This window comes from Hypanus sabinus, chromosome 7 (assembly GCF_030144855.1).
Source record: "Hypanus sabinus isolate sHypSab1 chromosome 7, sHypSab1.hap1, whole genome shotgun sequence".
Taxonomy (NCBI): Eukaryota; Metazoa; Chordata; class Chondrichthyes; order Myliobatiformes; family Dasyatidae; genus Hypanus; species Hypanus sabinus.
Window position 1 is genome coordinate 61,948,537 of NC_082712.1, and position 17,998 is coordinate 61,966,534.

The 17,998-nt window shown below is 40.7% G+C and overlaps 1 protein-coding gene across 1 annotated transcript in view; it reads right to left on the reverse strand.

Moving 5' to 3' along the window:
• svep1 (sushi, von Willebrand factor type A, EGF and pentraxin domain containing 1) overlaps positions 1 to 17,998 on the reverse strand; it is a 259,210-nt gene that overhangs the window by 81,225 nt on the left and 159,987 nt on the right. The window contains exons 22-27 of the mRNA XM_059974816.1: positions 17,882 to 17,995; positions 16,792 to 16,905; positions 12,736 to 12,937; positions 12,231 to 12,388; positions 11,263 to 11,464; positions 5,801 to 5,976 (exon numbers count right to left, since the gene is read on the reverse strand). Of these exons, the coding sequence (XP_059830799.1) occupies positions 5,801 to 5,976; positions 11,263 to 11,464; positions 12,231 to 12,388; positions 12,736 to 12,937; positions 16,792 to 16,905; positions 17,882 to 17,995 (966 nt within the window). The remainder of the gene's footprint in view (positions 1 to 5,800; positions 5,977 to 11,262; positions 11,465 to 12,230; positions 12,389 to 12,735; positions 12,938 to 16,791; positions 16,906 to 17,881; positions 17,996 to 17,998) is intronic.

Here is a 17,998-nt window from a genome sequence, read left to right on the forward strand (position 1 = left end):
ACCTGGAAGGAATTCTGAATTATTTTCATTACAGCTGCTTGACTGACTGAGTTCTTCCAACATGTCATTAGCCCTTGAGGAAAGCTTTGTTAAGAGATGCAACTGAAATCACTTAGTGCCAGGGAACAACTGGCAAATAATTATTCACTTCTTTGAAAATCCTTGGGGAAACTAAGGTCACCGTTGTGCTGAGGGATATCAGGTGAAACGGATTCCTTTCAATCCACTTACAAACACCACTTCTGAAGCTTCAATGAATTCCATTGCTATTGCTTCAATAGGAGCCCCGAATCACCCGCATTCAACATCGGTGTTACGTTACCAAAGGAAAGCTGTCAACCGTGACTCAGTAAAAACATTCTTCCTCTCAAAAGCAGGTTATGGGTTCAAATCTCGCTCTTGTTCACTTCAGCTCAGCGGCAAGAGAATGCTGTGATGACAAAGGTGTTGACTAAGCTGTCTCATGGGCCATACTAAATCTCATTGCTCTGTTTTGAAGACACGCAAAGTAGTTATTCCCTGGTCTCCTTTTGATGCTTATTTTGTAGCCAGCATCACCACAGCAGTCACTCACATTGGGACTTTGCTGCTTACAAACTGGTGCCTCATGTCCTATTTTAAAACAGTGATGTCAGCCTGTGAGGTACATTCAAAGTCAAAGTCGGGTTTGTTGTCCTGTGTACAACTATATGTATGTGTGAGTACCATTAACAGTATATATGCAACAGCATCACACAAGCAACATTCACTGGAAAATTTAAATTAAATATAAATTATACACGATTTTACAAAGAAGAACAAATTAAAATAAATAAAAGTCATTTTAGTGCAAAGTGATGAACGTGACCATAGTGCTGTTAAACTGTTGTTAAACTCTTCACAGGGCTTTAGACCACCTGGACAATACAAACCCCGATATCAGGATGCTGCTCATTGACTATAGCTCAGCATTTAACACCATCATTCCCAGAATTGTGATTGAGAAGTTACAGAACCTGGGCCTCTGTACCTCCCTCTGCAATTAGACCCTCGATTTCCTAACCGGAAGACCACAACCTGTGTGGATTGACGATAAAGTCTCCTCCTCACTGAAGATCAACCTCAGGGGTGTGTGCTTAGCCCACTGCTCTACTCTCTGTATACACATGACTGTGTGGCTAGGCAAAGCCTAAATATCATCTATAAACTTGCTGATGATACAACCATTATTGGTAGAATCTCAGATAGAGACAAAGGGCATACAGGAGCGAGATATACCAGCTAGTGGAGTAATGTCGCAGCAAACATCTTGCACTCAACATCAGTAAGACGAAAGAGCTGATTGTGGATTTCAGGAAGAGTAAGACAAAGGAACACACACCAATCCCATAAAGGGATCAGAAGTGGAGAGAGCGAGCAGTTTTACATTCCTGAATGTCAAGATCTCTGAGGACCTAACTTGGTCCCAGCATATCAATGCAGCTATAAAGAAGGCAAGACAGCGTCTACACTTTAGGAGTTTGAAGAGATTTGGTATGTTGACAAAAACACTCAAAAACTTCTATAGAGGTACCATGGAGAGCATTCTGACAGGCTGCATCACTGTCTGGTATGGGGTGGGGTTGCTACTGCACAGGACTGAAAGAAGCTGTAGATGGTCGTAAATTTAGTCGGCTCCATCTTGGGCACTAGCCTACAAAGTACCCAGGACATCATGAAGGAGCGGTGTTTCAGAAAGACAGCGTCCATTATTAAGGACCCCCTACAACCCAGATAATGCCCTTTTCTCATTGTTACCATCAGGAAGGAGGTACTGAAGCCTGAAGGCACACACTCAGTGATTCAGGATCAGCTTCTTCCCCTCTGCCATCCATTCAATGGACATTGAAGCCATGAACACTGCCTTACTTTTTCAATATAAATCATTTCTATTTTTGCCCAATCTATTCAATATATGTATACTGTAATTGATAGATTGATTGATTTTTCTTCTATATTATGTATTGCTTTGAACTGCTGCTGCTAAGTTCACAATTTTCATGACACATGCCGGTGATAATAAACCTGATTTGGATTCTGATTACGATTGTGTCGCTTGGTTCAGGTACTGAAAGGTTGAAAGGAAGTAACTGTTCTTGAACCTGGTGGTGTGGGATTTTGAGCTTTTGTATGTCCTGGAATACTTTAAGGTTGAGAAAGGTGTTAAGTTGAAGAAACTATCCACTAACATTTACTACAAACCCACTGACCCCCACATCTACTTGGATGACACATTTCCCACACCGTTTCTTGAAAGGATGACATCCTTTTCTCCCAGATTCTCCATCTCTGCTGCACCTACTCAAGGAGCAGGCTTTCTATATGGCATTCTTTCTAGAATCCCTAGATTCTGGAATGGTTCCTGTGGACTGAAAAATCACGAATGTCACTCCATTCTTTAAGAAGGGAGGGAGGCAAAAATCAGGAAATTATAGGTTAGTTAGCCTGACCAGCGGCTGAAGATATGCTAGAGTCCATTACTGTCAGGTTTTGGCACACTTGGATGCACATGATAAAATAGACCAAAGTCAGCATGGTTTCCTGAAAGGGATATCTGACCTGATGAACCTGTTGGAATTCTTTGAGCAAATAACAAATAAGGTAGACAACGGGGAGCTTATAGATGTTGTTTACTTGGATTTTCAGATGGACTTTGACTACGTGTCGCATGTGACCCCATGGCATCAGAGGAAGGATACAAGCGTGGAGAGAAGATTGGCTGGCTGGCAGAAAGCAAAGATCAGGAATAAAAGGAATTAACTGTCGGCACTCCACAGAAGGCAGTGCTGGGTCTGCTAATTCTCATGTTATATGTTAATGATCTGGATGACGGAATTGATAGCTTTGTGAAGAAGTTTGTGGATGATACAAAGACCGGTGGAGGGGCAGTTAGTGTTTAGGAAGCAGAGAGTCTGCTGAAGGACGTGGACAGATTAGGAGAATGGGCATAGAAGCGCCAGATGGAATACATTTTAGGGATGTGTATGATCATGTACTTTGATAGAAGGAATAAAAGTGTGCAATATTTGCTAAATGAGGACTGAATCCAGACTGTGCAAAGGGACTTGGGAGTCCTCATGCATGATTCCTTGAAGGTTAACTTGCAGTTTGAACCAGTACAAAGGAAGTCAAATGCAAGTCAAATTTCAAGAGGATTAAAATATAAAATCAAGGATGTAATTTTAAGGCATTGGCCAGACCACATTTTAAGTAATATAAGCAGCTTTAAGCACCATATCTAAGAAAGGATATACTGGCATAAGAGTGGATACAGAGGAGTCTTATGAGAATGATCCTGAGAATGAAAGGGTTAATGTATAAGGTGTGTTTGATCGCTCCGAGCCGGAAGAAGCTGCAGAAGATCGTGAACATAGCCCAGCACATCACTTAAACCAATCTTCCATCCTTGTACTCACTTTACACCGCATGCTGTCGGAGCAGTGCTGCCAGGATAATCAATGACACCAGCCAACACACTTTTTGTCCCTCTTCTCTCCGGGAGAAGGTTCAGGAGCTTAAAGACTCGTACGGCCAGATTTGAGAACAGCTTCTTTCCATCTGTGATAAGACTGTTGAATGGATCCTGACCCAGATCTGGGCTGTACTTTCCAAATATCTGGACCTGTCTCTCAGTTTTTTGCACTTCTTCCAATCCACTTCTGGTCCTTCCATGTTGTACCTTTTCCTAAAACACCAAGTCTTCCATTTTCATCCCCTTTCTCTTCCTGGTTCCACCCAGCTGTTACCCTCTCACTTCATCCATCGGATCCCTTCCTCCAGGTTTCCATCTGCCTTTCATCTCTCCACCAATGGTCGCCAGTATCACCTTTCTTACTTGTCAAATTCCAGCTCTGGTTATCATTGTGTTCCCACCTATCGTTCTACAGCAGGAGTCCCCAACCGCATTCCTCCTCCTTCTCCACCCGGCTCCTTTTGCCTGCCATCCTTCACCTCTCTTTGGTCTACATATCACCTACTGGTCCCAGTCTTACCTTCCCCCTCTCCTCATTATACTGGTTACTTTGCACATGGTTGCAAAGAGGATTACTCACCCTGTGTGGGCAAATGAGACCAGCTCAGTTAGATATCTTGGTCAGCATGGACAAGTTAGACGGAATGGCTTGTTTCTGTGTTGCACAAGTCTATGACAATCTTCCCATTCCCTTCTCTGTCCTGATGCAAGATCTCATTCTGCAATGATGACAATTCCTGCACCATAGATGCTGCTCGACATACTAGAATCCTAAATCATTTTGTTTTGCTCTTGCAGTCTTCTGTATATCTAAAAGGAAGATATTCTGTATTTCTTAGGGACAGCTATCAGCTACATATGAAAGGGAAGGGTAATATAATTTTGGTTCTTCCGATACCATGAAGTTGATTTACACTTGCTGAGGCTGGGTGCATCAAGGAAACACTCAGGCCTGTTGTGGCAGCCAGATTCAGACCGGTTTATAGTACATTCAATGTTGTTATAGTTAACCAACTAGCAATTTCCTAAAAGTAATAGCATATACAAAAACTTACAGCTAGATTTACAATACACACACTAATATAGGTATGAAGACATATTGCAATGAGGATGCAAAGCAATCTTTACATTGTGGGGAAGCAATCTTTACATTATTAGATCTTGACTTGTGTAAGCTCTCTTGATTGATATAATCAATCATTGTTAAAATTTAAGATTGCATATTCAAGGAAACATTGCTGGACAAGAAATTAATTAAGTATAGTGGTTATAGATCTGAAACATTTGAAACACTCCCTATCCCTTTAGACTGCTGCACCATACAGCAAGGAACAGAAAATAGTACTTTGTATTTTTATGAGAAAATCAGCTTAATCCATGGAGAAATGAGAACTAGTGAAAGACCATTGACCTCAAATGTTAGCTTTCTCTGGACCTGAATAATTTCAATTAATATGCAAAATAATCACAGCATTTTCTATTTCTACTTCAGACTTTTCATTCCCACATTTTTCTTACAGCCATATTTAAAATGCCCTTTACCATCGTGCTTTAGTGTGCTGCCAATGTGCATATCTTATACATTAATACATTTCTCAGTTAAAGTGAGCCTACATGTATTGGTGGACTTGGTTATGCTGGACAACTTCTGGCTCTTGTGACTGATATTACAACAAAAGTAAATCATCAATCCTGAATCCATTATCTCAGACACTAACCATAGGTTACTTTACAGAGGAAAATCAGTTTGGTATGGAATCATTATTTTTGCAATGCCAACAAGTGAAAAGTTTTAGGAGTAAGTTAAAAATCATGTTATTGCTTTATCATCAAAGTTGTTAATATCTGCGAATATCCCTTAGGATTTGATACAATGGAAAGAGTTTGGTGATGTATAACAAACCCCCAGCCTCAGTCTCATTGTTTGGATGCCAAATGCAAATCTGAGACTTAGGATTCTATGAAGAACGTTAATCTAAATCAAGACTTGCCAGGTTAGGACACAACTTCCATATCAACAGAATGACTTTGGCTGTACTTTTTGCGTTTCAGTTTATCGTATCTATAGGCTGAACAGATAGGAGGAACACAGATTAAATGCCCCCAAAACAGGTGAAGAACATGAATTACAGCCATCCAGTAGTTTATATTTTTAAATAGTTAAATGCCAGAGAGATCTATAACTTGTTACACTTAAAATAATACTATTTACAAATAAAGATGGACGCTCTTCAGTCCTTTCAATAAACCCCTATAAAGACAATGAGCTGTTAATGAAACATCTGCATTGAAGCTCTATCGATATATTACCTGGGATACTCAGTCCAGTAGAAAGGTCCTTGCCTTCATCAGAGACTTTTCCATCTATGTAAACTCTCCATGCGCCGCCTGTGCTATTCCACGTGACGGAAATGTGGTGCCATTTCCCATCATTGACTGAGGGACAATCAGTTACCTTCTCCTTGCCGTTGATGTACAACACCCAACTAATCAGGAGAAATGGGAAGAATAGTTAGCTTCGCAATTAAGGCAGTAACATCCGACCTGTTCTATATAGAAATACATAGAATAGTACAGCACATTACAGGTCCTTTGGCCCACAATGTTGTGCCAACCCTCAAACCATGCCTCACATATAACCCCCCACCTTAAGTTCCTCCATATACCTGTCTAGTAGTCTCTTAAATTTCACTAGTGTATCTGCCTCCACCACTGACCCAGGCAGTGCATTCCACGCACCAACCACTCTCTGAGTGAAAAACCTTCCTCTAATATCCCCCTTGAACTTCCCTCCCCTTACCTTAAAGCCAAGTCCTCTTGTACTGAGCAGTGGTGCCCTGGGGGAGAGGCACTGGCTGTCCACTCTGTCTATTCCTCTTAATATCTTGTACACCTCTATTATGTCTCCTCTCATCCTCCTCCTCTCCAAAGAGTAAAGCCCGAGCTCGCTAAATCTCTGATAATAATCCATACACTCTAAACCAGGCAGCATCCTGGTAAATCTCCTCTGTACCCTTTCCAATGCTTCCACATCCTTCCTATAGTGAGGCTGCCAGAACTGGACACAGTACTCCAAGTGTGGCCTAACTAGAGTTTTATAGAGCTGCATCATTACATCGCGTCTCTTAAACTCTATCCCTCAACTTATGAAAGCTAACACCCCATAAGCTTTCTTAACTACCCTATCTACCTGTGAGGCAACTTTCAGAGATCTGTGGACATGTACCCCCAGATCCCTCTGCTCCTCCACACTACCAAGTACCCTGCCATTTACTTTGTACTTTGCCTTGGAGTTTGTCCTTCCAAAGTGTACCAGCTCACACTTCTCCGGGTTGAACTCCATCTGCCACTTCTCAGCCCACTTCTGCATCCTATCAATGTCTCTCTGCAATCTTTGACAATCCTCTATACTATCTACAACACCACCAACCTTTGTGTCATCTGCAAACTTGCCAAACTTCCCTTCTACCCCCACATCCAGGTCGTTAATAAAAATCACGAGATGTAGAGGTCCCAGAACAGATCCTTGTGGGACACCACTAGTCACAACCCTTCAATCTGAATGTACTCCTTCCACCACAACCCTCTGCCTTCTGCAGGCAAGCCAATTCTGAATCCACCTGGCCAAACTTCCCTGGATCCCTTGCCTTTTGACTTTCTGAATAAGCCTACCATGTGGAACCTTGTCAAATGCCTAACTAAAATCCATGTAGATCACATCCACTGCACTACCCTCATCTATATGCCTGGTCACCTCCTCAAAGAACTCTATCAGGCTTATTAGACACGATCTTCCCTTCACAAAGCCATGCTGACTGTTCCTGATCAGACCATGATTCTCTAAATGCCCATAGATCCTACCTCTAAGAATCTTTTCCAACAGCTTTCCCACCACAGACGTAAGGCTCACTGGTCTATAATTACCTGGACTATCCCTACTACCTTTTTTGAACAAGGGGACAACATTCGCCTCCCTCCAATCCTCCAGTACCATTCCCATGGACAACGAGGACATAAAGGTCCTAGCCAGGGTTTCAGCAATCTCTTCCCTTGCCTCATGGAGCAGCCTGGGGAATATTCCATCAGGCCCTGGGGACTTATCCGTCCTAATTTATTTTAACAACTCCAATGCCTCCTCTCCCTTAATATCAACATGCTCCAGAACATCAACCTCACTCATATTGTCCTCACCATCATCAAGTTCCCTCTCAGTGGTGAATACCGAAGAGAAGTAATCATTGAGGACCTCGCTCACTTCCACAGCCTCCGGGCGCATCTTCCCACTTTTATCTCTAATCGGTCCTACCTTCACTCCTGTCATCCTTTTGTTCTTCACATAATTGAAGAATGCCTTGGGGTTTTCCTTTACCCTACTCACCAAGGCCTTCTCATGCCTCCTTCTTGCTCTTCTCATCCCCTTCTTAAGGTCCTTTCTTGCTACCCTATATTCCTCAATGGACCCATCTGGTCCTTGCTTCCTAAACCTCGTGTATGCTGCCTTCTTCCACCTGACTAGATTTTCCACTTCACTTGTCACCCATGGTTCCTTCACCCTACCATTCTTTATCTTCCTTACTGAGACAAATTTATCCCTAACGCCCTGCAAGAGATCCTTAAACATCAACCACATGTCCATAGTACACTTCCCTGCAAAAACATCATCCCAATTCACACCCGCAAGTTCTAGCCTTATAGCCTCATAATTTGCCCTTCTCCAATTAAAAATTTTCCTGTCCTCTCTGATTCTATCCTTTTCCATGATGATGCTAAAGGTCGGGGAGCAGTGATCACTGTCCCCCAGATGCTCACCCACTGACAGACCTGTGACCTGACCCCGTTCGTTACTTAATACTAGATCTAGTATGGCATTCCCCCTAGTCGGCCTGTCAACATACTGTGACAGGAATCCATCCTGGACACACTTAACAAACTCTGCCCCATCTAAACCCTTGGAACTGTATCATATATATCATCAATATGTCAGAATAGCTAATCCTTGAAACAAATGCCATGGATAAATTACTTGAAATGAGTCCATAAATCAATTTGGGAAGTCAATCAATATAATATTGCGGGGGGTTTCTAAGCACAACAATCTCCAGCTATTTCACCACAGTATAACTTTCTCTCTATTACACGATCAGAAGTAGGGACATCTGCACAATTTTTAGTTCCATTCACAACATCTCAGATTGCCGTCAAGCTGTGCATGTCAGACAAGGGCAGGTAAGTGGCATATAATATTCACAACATCTCCAAGAAGAGTAAGTCTAATCACCTGTAATTTATACCCAAGTCACATAAACACAACAAAAATAGTAGAAGCAGCTCAGAGGCTGGATATACTGTGTCTAGTGCCCTAACTTTCCAAAAGCCTTTTACCATCTACAAGATACACCAAGAGATTGACGGAATAATCACAAGGTCAAAAATACAGGAACTCCCTACCCAATGCACATCGATTCTTTAATATTTCAAATGTTTCTATAAGCTATTAAGCAATATAAGAGTGTAATTACTAAGCTAATTTAATTGTTTGTTGCATATTGTTCGGCACAACTTTGTGGTCCGAAGGGCCTGTATTGTGCTGTCGGTTTTCTACATTAGCAATGATGTCATAGCTGCTTTCTGGTGAGAAAGGAAAATAATGTGTGTTCTGATCCTTATATGATATTCACATGTCATACAATTTTGCTTTCAGCAGTTAGTCACAATCGCAGCTTCTGAAAAATCTTTAAAGTGGATAATTACTTCATTCAAGAGATTATCTAGTAGCAATAATGTCTGTCAGTAGTCATTCAGTGTTCTATTTTAAATAATTAAATATGGCTTTGTAACTTTAAAATATCTTATCAGTATGGAAAAATACAATTTTAATGAAAATAAATGGAGTTTCAAGAACACAATAACACAATTTTAAAACTAAAACTAAGATTATTTTATGCTTTATATAATGTTTTTAGACTGAACATATATGATGTTAGAGATTCAGGATTAGAAATAAATAATTTATTGAGATTATAAAGGTCTTAAAATCAAATTCTTAGGATGTTCAAGAAAGGCTCTAAGAACAAGCCGTAAATTATAGGCTGGTGAGTCTGAAGTCAATAGTTTTTTAATAGTTAATTAGTCTATATCTCAATTATTAGAAGGTATCCTAAAGGACAGGATAAAATATTATTCTGATAGACTGGGCCTGATTAGGGATAGTCAACATGGCTTTGTGCATGGTAGGTCATGCCTAACCAATCGTATAGAGTTTTTTGAGGACGCTACCCTTATAAATTGATGAACGAAAGGCCATGGACATTGCCTGCATGGACATTAACAAGGCCTGTGACCAAATCCTGTGTGGGAGCTGGCCATGAAGATCCAGTTGCTTCGCATTCAGGAAGAGGTAGTAAATTGGCTTCAGGAGAGAAACCAGACTGGCAGCAGATGGTTGTCTCTCTGACTCCAAGCTGGTGACTAGTGGCAATTCACAGAGATCGGCGCTGAGTCCATTGCTGTTTGTCATTTATGTCATCAGTCTGGCAAACTGGATCAACAGGTGACACCAAAATGTGAGTGTAATGGATTGTCAGAAAGGTTATCAAAGCTTGCAGAGGCATCTTTACCAGCTAAAAAAATGGCAGATGGAATTTAATGCAGACAAGTGTGAGGTGGTGCAGTTTGCGAGGACAAACGTAGGTAAGATTTATACGGTAAACGATAGGGCACTGACAAATGCACTAGAACAGAGAGATCTGGGAATTCAGATCCATAGTTCATTGAAAGTGGCATTACAGGTAAGCAGGGTCAAAAAGAGAACTTTTGGCACATCGGCTTTTGTAAATCAGAGTATTGAGTATAGAGTTGGGATGTTATGTTGAAGTTATATAAGACTTTGGTGAGACCAAATTGGGAGCATTGTGTGCAGTTTTGGTCACCTACCTATAGGAAAGATATCAATAAGATTGAACGAGTACAGAGAAAATTTACAAGAATGTTGCTGGGACTTGAGAACCTGATTTATAAGGAAAGGTTGAGTAGGTGAGGGGCTTTTTACCTGGAGTGCAGGAGATTGAGGGGAGATTTGATAGAGGCATGCAGAATTATGAGGGCCATAGATAAGATAAATGTAAACAGGCTTTTTCTTTAGAAGTTTGGTGAAACTAGATCTAGCAATCATAGGTTAAGGTTGAAAGGTGAAATATTTTAGGGGAACCTGCGGGATACCTTCTTCACTCAGGTGCAAGTGTGAATAAGTAGCCAGCGGAAGGGTGGATGTGGATTTGAGAGATGTTTGGGTAAGTACATAGATGGAGGGGTGGAAGGGTTATGGTCCAGGTGTGGTTATTGGGACTAGGAGAAGTAACAGTTCAGCATGGATTAGATGGGCTGAAAGGCCTGTTTCTGTGTTGTGTTCTTCTATAATTCTTATAGTGAGCTTTACTGTTTTAGCCTCTGTATTTCCGGTAACTGCATTTGTCTTCCTATGAGTAAATACATCTATTGGTACATCTTTTTGAACGGTTAGTAGTCATGTCATGTGATCACTGCTGACCATTATCATTAAATGAGAATAATTTATTATTTATGGCTCCTCATCTCAGTTAAAGCTTGTGCAAGGGTTGCATTTTGAAGTAGTAAGTTTGCATCTGTGGAAGGATTTATTCCAAAGGACAAGTTTTTGAGATAAATACTGATACATCACAGGGCCCTTAAAAACACCCTCGATTAGGTGAATGATACCAAGAATTGCAATTAGATATTAATGTAATTGAATTTACCCATTGTAATCTGTTAGCAGGAATGCATTGTCACAGTCAGTATTCAAGGCATAGGAAATTGGAGTCCCATAGTTTGTGGTATCCGAAGATTTCATCCAGAAAGCACAGGTAAGTGCACTGAGTGTTGGTAAGCCATTATCTAATAGAACATAGCCATAGATCCCCGAAACGTCAAAATCCAGGTTAAAGTTGGAGGACATCTCTACAGAAAGAGGACAGAATTAGCTCAGAACATGTAATGAGGAAACAAAGGTGGTGCAGATGATATCTCAAATGTAGAATTACATCAACTCAATTGAATTAAAACTGAGGGGCTCCTTTTTAGGGCTTTTGAAAAGGCATTTTCAAACAATTATTCCTTGTGTTTTTGGGAACTCTGAAAATGGGAATAATTTGCTATGGGCTGCTTCCCCCAAAAGCTTTAGCAAAGAAGCCTGTGTTAGAACTGAGCACAACTCTAGATTGAATGCATCAATAACTAGATACAAGTAACTGATACAAGGATGAGAAGGTAAAGGGTGGTAGTTATCTGAAACACTGCTTGAAAGGGTTGTGAAGACACAAACCCTCATCATCCTTAAACAGGGCCTGGACGGGTACTACCTGTGCTATGTTTGGCAAGGATACAGGCCAATGTTTGGGAAGTGGTATCAGGCTGTTTGATGCCTTCTGGACCAGCAGGCACAAAGGGCAGAATGGCCTCAATCCATGTCATAAATCTCTATTACCCTGTTCTTATTTTGAAAGTTACATGAAGAGGGTAATGAAATATCAGCATGAAATAATTGAAAATGAGTGAGGGGGCAATGTTGGACGGACAGTCTATTCAATATTGTGCACTCTGCACTCGTGATCCAAGTTAAAGCCATCATGATCTCTCTGCATCATAGCATTGAACAGCTCATGCATGATGCTAGCTTGGATTGAGCTTTGGCTGGATACTATGATGGATTGTGGTTAAAACTTACCCATTTCGCATCGGGTCCCATTGAAGCCGGGCGGACATTTGCAGATGTATGAGCCTAGCGTGTCGGTACACACACCCTGGTTCAAGCATGGATTAGATTTGCATTCATCCACGTCTGTTTCACAGAGCAAGCCACCGTAGCCTACAGGACATTGACATCTATGTAAAGAAATAATTTAAAAAACTATCAGCATTGTTCTTTAAAATCTAAAAACAGAAACAAAGACATCCTTAAACTGCACTCAGCACTGATAGAGCTAAAGCCATATTTATCAATCATGTTTGTCATACACTTACGTGCTCTATGAACTATTTTGCTCTTTAACCTTTCCTTTCATCTCAATGCCATGCTTTCTTTGTAATGGGAGAGAAAGATCAGGAAGAAATGAGTTTATAAGCTATTCCTGTTCCATTGTCTATGCTCATGGACAAAAAAAATCTTCAGCATCCCAGCTGCTAACCCTCTTAATCTGCCTCAGCTCAACATGTGAGGCAGAGAATCTCACCTGAAGCCATTGATGCCATCAATGCATGATCCTCCATTCAGACAAGGCAAACTGGTGCATTCATTGATGTTAATTTCACATGTGTCACCTAGGAAACCGGCCTGGCACACACAGTGAAATCCGCCAATCAAATTGTGGCATGCCCCATTGTGGAAGCATGGTTTCGAAAGGCATTCATCAATATCCAGTTCACAACGGGCTCCTGGGAAGGGTGGGGAAGAAAGTAAATAGTTAAACAAGTACAACAAAGGTGCAATTTACAAAATCAGAAGTAGAGGGTATCTCTCAGGATTGAGCCTAGAAATCATTTCTATACTGAAAAATGAACTAGTGCTTTCCTGGCATAAATGAGAAATAAACTCTTCTTGGGCTTCCAGCCCGGTACAAGTATCGACTATAACCGACGATTCGATGACAAGCTCTGCCACCTTCATCAGGGATGATGTGTGGGCATGTCTAGTCTGGTGGTATTTATACCCCTGTTTGTCTGTCCCTCCTGATTGGTTAGAACTCATCCAATCAGGTTTCTGCTGCCCCACCTTGTTTACAATCGAATTCTAATTCTTACTTAGACTGAGACTTTGTCCTAGTTAAAATTCTTTTCCTCTAGTTTTATTTCAATGGCTTCCTTTACCAGGTGGTCCCAAAAGCCGTTGGTGCTGCACAGTAGTTTTGTGCTGTCAAAGTCAATCCCATGGCCATTGTGAATGCAAAGCTCTGCTATCACGGATTTTCCGGGAAACCCAAACAGATACACCTCTTTGATGCAGGTTTCCACTATGTGTTCCATCTGGCCGATATACACTGCTCCACATTCACAGGGAATCCTTTAAACGCAGCCACTGTGAGTCCCAGGTCATCTTTGACCCACATAAGCTGTGATTAGAGCTTCCTTACAGTTTTGTGGATGGCATTAATCCAATACTTCTACAGGATCCTGGTGACCCTTCCAGAAACCGTGGATATATAGGGAACAAGGTGAAGGAAATCTATCAATCCCTTAAAAGGGCCAGAGGAAAAACCAGGAGACCTAACGAGACAGAATCCATCCCTACTGCCTATCTTTCCTAGATTTCCACAGTTTCTGAGTAAGAATTGGAACTCGATTGGAAACAATGTAGGACAACGGAAACCTGATTGGTTGAGGACTAATCAATCAGAAGGGAGGGACGATAAGGGTATAAATACCACTGGACTAGATGAGCCCAGGCATCATCCCTGGTGAAGATGGCAGAGTTTGTTATCGAAACGTCGTTTATAATCAATACCTGTACCCGGCTTGAAGCCCGAGAAGAGTTTATTTGTCATTTCTATAGTATCATCGTATTCCAAATTCATGGATGTGGTTTACAGGGCTGCAATCTTAAATCTGAGTCAGGAAGCTGTAGGTTAAAATCCCACTGCTGAGACTGGAGCACAAAAATCTCAGCTGATTAAGGAAATACTTCACTGTCAAAGATATCATTTTTTTCCCAGGCAAAACACTAAATTGAAATTCTTATAAGGATTTCATGAAGGACCTCAGGGTATTATTTTGAAGTAAAGTGATGAAGTACGTCCATGAGATGAGAGATACAGGAGTGGTATTAGGGCATTCAACCCATTAAGTCTGCTCCACTATTTAATCATGGCTGTTTTTTTTTCCAACCCTATTCATCCTGCCTTCTCTCTGTAACCTTTAACCCCCTTGCCAATCAAGAACCTATCAATTTCTGCCTTAAACAGACAATATGCCTTGGCCTCCCCAGCCCTCTGTTGTAAAGAATTCCTTAGATTCACCATCCTGTAGATGAAGAAATTTCTGCTCATCCCAGTTTTAGATGATGGTCCCTTTATTCTGAGGCTGTGCCTTCAGACCCTTCACTCACCTACAAATGGAAACATTCTCATCGCATTCTCCCCATCTGGCATTCGGTAGGCTTTAATGAGAGACCCCCTTATCCTTCAGACTCCATTGAGCAATGAAGGATGAGGGGATATCATATTTGAACCATCATCATTTTTTGAACACTAGTATTCCTGGTATGTTGAACAATATTCATCCCTTAAACAACATTAGTAAAACTGATTAAGCTAGTTGTTAACACGATCCTCTGATGGAGGTTTGTCGTAGGGAGAAGTGGTTTTTGGAACAGCGAGTGCACTTCCAAAAGTTATTTATTATGAACCATTGTGGCATATTTTGAGAGGGCATAAAAGGTGTTACTGTCTTTCTTTCAGCATTTCTTTTTGTTCATTCATGATCAGTTTGTCAGCATATAATCCCATCTTGCTAACCAAGCCTTTTGATTTTCTTTTACAATATATGGGTGAATTTGCTCATGTCTATTTGCTGCTGAGAAGGAGGCAGGCCCGGGGGGCAATTAAGAGTCAGACAGGTAACGTAAGGCTGCAGTCCTGTGTAGGCTAAGGATTTCAGGTTATCCTGAAAGATAAGAGGGAACCAGATTGATTTTCAATTACATTTCAATAATTCTAGCTCCATGTATATTGGATATATTACATTCAGTTTCTATGATAATTAACTGTCTGGGAATAACTGGAATAGTTGTGAAGTAAAAATATACCATCATGTAATTATAATGAGTGCAGGGATTCTATTATATAACCATTGAGAGGGAAAAAGGCTTGCAGTTTTCTTATCCACACAACAACTTGTATGGGTGAGGCTGCTACATCAGAAAGGTATCAGATTATCAGATGAGAGGCATTGATTGTGTGGATAGCCAGAGGCCCTTTCCTACAGCTGAAATGGCTAACATGAGGGGTCATAGTTTTAAGGTGCTTGGAGGCAGGTACAGGGTACAGGCAGGTCTGAGGTAAGTTTTTCACACAGAGAGTGGTGAGTGTATCGAATACACTGCCAGCAACGGTGGTAGAGGCAGATACAATAGGGTCTTTTATGAGACTCTTAGATAGGTAATCTGATAGGAACACACTGTTGCTGATCGGTCCAAGTGGCGCAATCTATGCTTCAAGGCAGTAAACAACTTCCAAGCCAACTGGCGCATGCAGCGCTTCAAGGCGAGTCAAGAAGGACACAGAATGGCGTCAGCTCCTGCCCCAACAGGCGGTGCTCCTTGCCCCAACTGTGACTGTATCTGTGCTTCGGACTTCAGCTTCAGAAGTCATATGCGTAGCCACAGACGTTGACTGCGCAACACATTCCTCTTCTTCGGACTTTGAGAGTCTACTACTAGATAGGTACATGGAGCTTAGAAAAATAGAAGGCTATGCAGTAGGGAAATTCTAGGCAATTTCTAAAGCAGGTGACATGGTCAGCAAAACATTGTGGGCTGAAGGGCCTGTAATGTGCTGTAGATTTCTTTATTCTATGTTCTATTTCTTTGTTCTATTGACACAAACTATATTTACAAGGTTGAAATTGGAATTGAGAAGTCATACAGTTAAACCATTGTGTGTCTTTCTTTGTCAAAATGCCAAGGACTTTTGTTGGATAACACAGAGGAAGGATTTCAAACTGAGTTCAAACTAGAGGCTCTAAACACAAGATAATCCAACAGGATAAACTTCCTTGTTCGGGAAATGGGGAAAGTGTGGAACTCAGTGACATAGGAAGTAGCTGGGATAAATAACTGAGATGCATTTAAATAATAACTAAATAAAAATATAAAGGAGGAATGAATAGAATTATATTTAAGTATATTTATTTAACTTATTTTTTATATACGTATGTCTTATTGTAACTTATGGTGTTTTTATATATTGCACTATACTGCTGCTGCAAAGCAACAAATTTCATGACATTTGTCAGTGATATTACTCATGGTTCTGATGGTTGGCAGAAAAGTCAATGTGGAGCCTAAGATCCTGTAGGAACCAACTGGATTGAATCCGTATGCCTCAGCTATACATGCTATCCAATCATTGCATGAATGCACCTTAATTGGTGCTTTTGAAATTTCCTGAGCAATATTGATGACAGAATTCTAGAAAACTGGGCAGTCCTTGAATAAATTAATAAAACAAAGACTGTAGATTGTTTCCTCATTGAGTTTCTTTCTGAAGGATGCAGTGGAGCGACAATGACTTTACCTTTGAACTCGTGAGTGCACTTGCAGTAATAAGCATTAATCCCATCAATGCATTTTCCTTCATTAAGGCAAGGTTGGGAGCTGCATTCATTCAGATCCTCTTCACACAATTGGCCTGGAAGACACCAACACAAGCTTTTGGCCTGGACTTTTGGATTTGCAATTGATTTCAAAGAAAGCCGAGACTTAATGGAATATGTGAAGCCAATTTCCTCTATTCCAATATCACTATTTAAGGTGGATTCTTAAACAGCTAAGAAGAAAGTTAACCGGTAGGTCAAACAACCTATCAAATGAACAATCCTCAGCAAGAAACAAGAAATAAAGATTATACTTAATACTTGACACAAAGTGAAACACAGCTCAGGATATTCATGTCAAATAAATGAAGATGAGGCATCAAAAATACTTTTAATGTATTCTAATGCTTTAAAAATTATCATGGAATAGAGGGAATGATGCTCTACACAGCCTTTCAGAACTAAAGAGGTTGTTTGGCAATAATTATAGGCTACTATGATTTTAAAGATTCAGTCACCCCTTACTTAATAAGGCTTAAAATTTTTAATCGCTTATGCTATTCTGATAGTGACAGTGGGGCCATCAGAGAGTGAAGCGAGTAAAAGCCTGTTTCTTTCTCAGTGGTGGGGAGTCATGATTTATTACACAGAATATGGAGGGAATTTTCTTTTGAGATAAGTTCCTAGAACATTTCTTTTGAGAAAAAAAATACATCTTTTACAGAAATGTTAAAAATGATTGAACAAATGGAGAATCAAAAGTATAAAAAAACTCTTCTGTGAAGTGGTGGACGGGTGTATGGAATGCTTTACGGGCTTCCCCAATTGCTGAGATTCTTTCGAGTTAATTAACTCCTTGCCTGGAGATTACTTAAGTAAACTTTTGTTTTGGTAAGACGCCACTGGACTTGCTTATTCATTCATGCATGACGAATGCTGCAATCCTGGTGATCAATTGTCATTTAAAAAGTTCCAGATGCAATTAGTGGAAAAAAATCCAAAAACACGTGACGGAGGGAATCTGCTGTTTCTAATTAGGCCAGCAGAAGTTATTCTTGAGAAGTAACTCACCCATAAAACCAGGCTGACACAAACACACAAATTTTCCAATCCCATCCTGGCAGGCTGCATTGTTCTGGCAGGGGTCTGAGGCACACTCGTTGATATTTGTTTCACAGTTGGTACCTA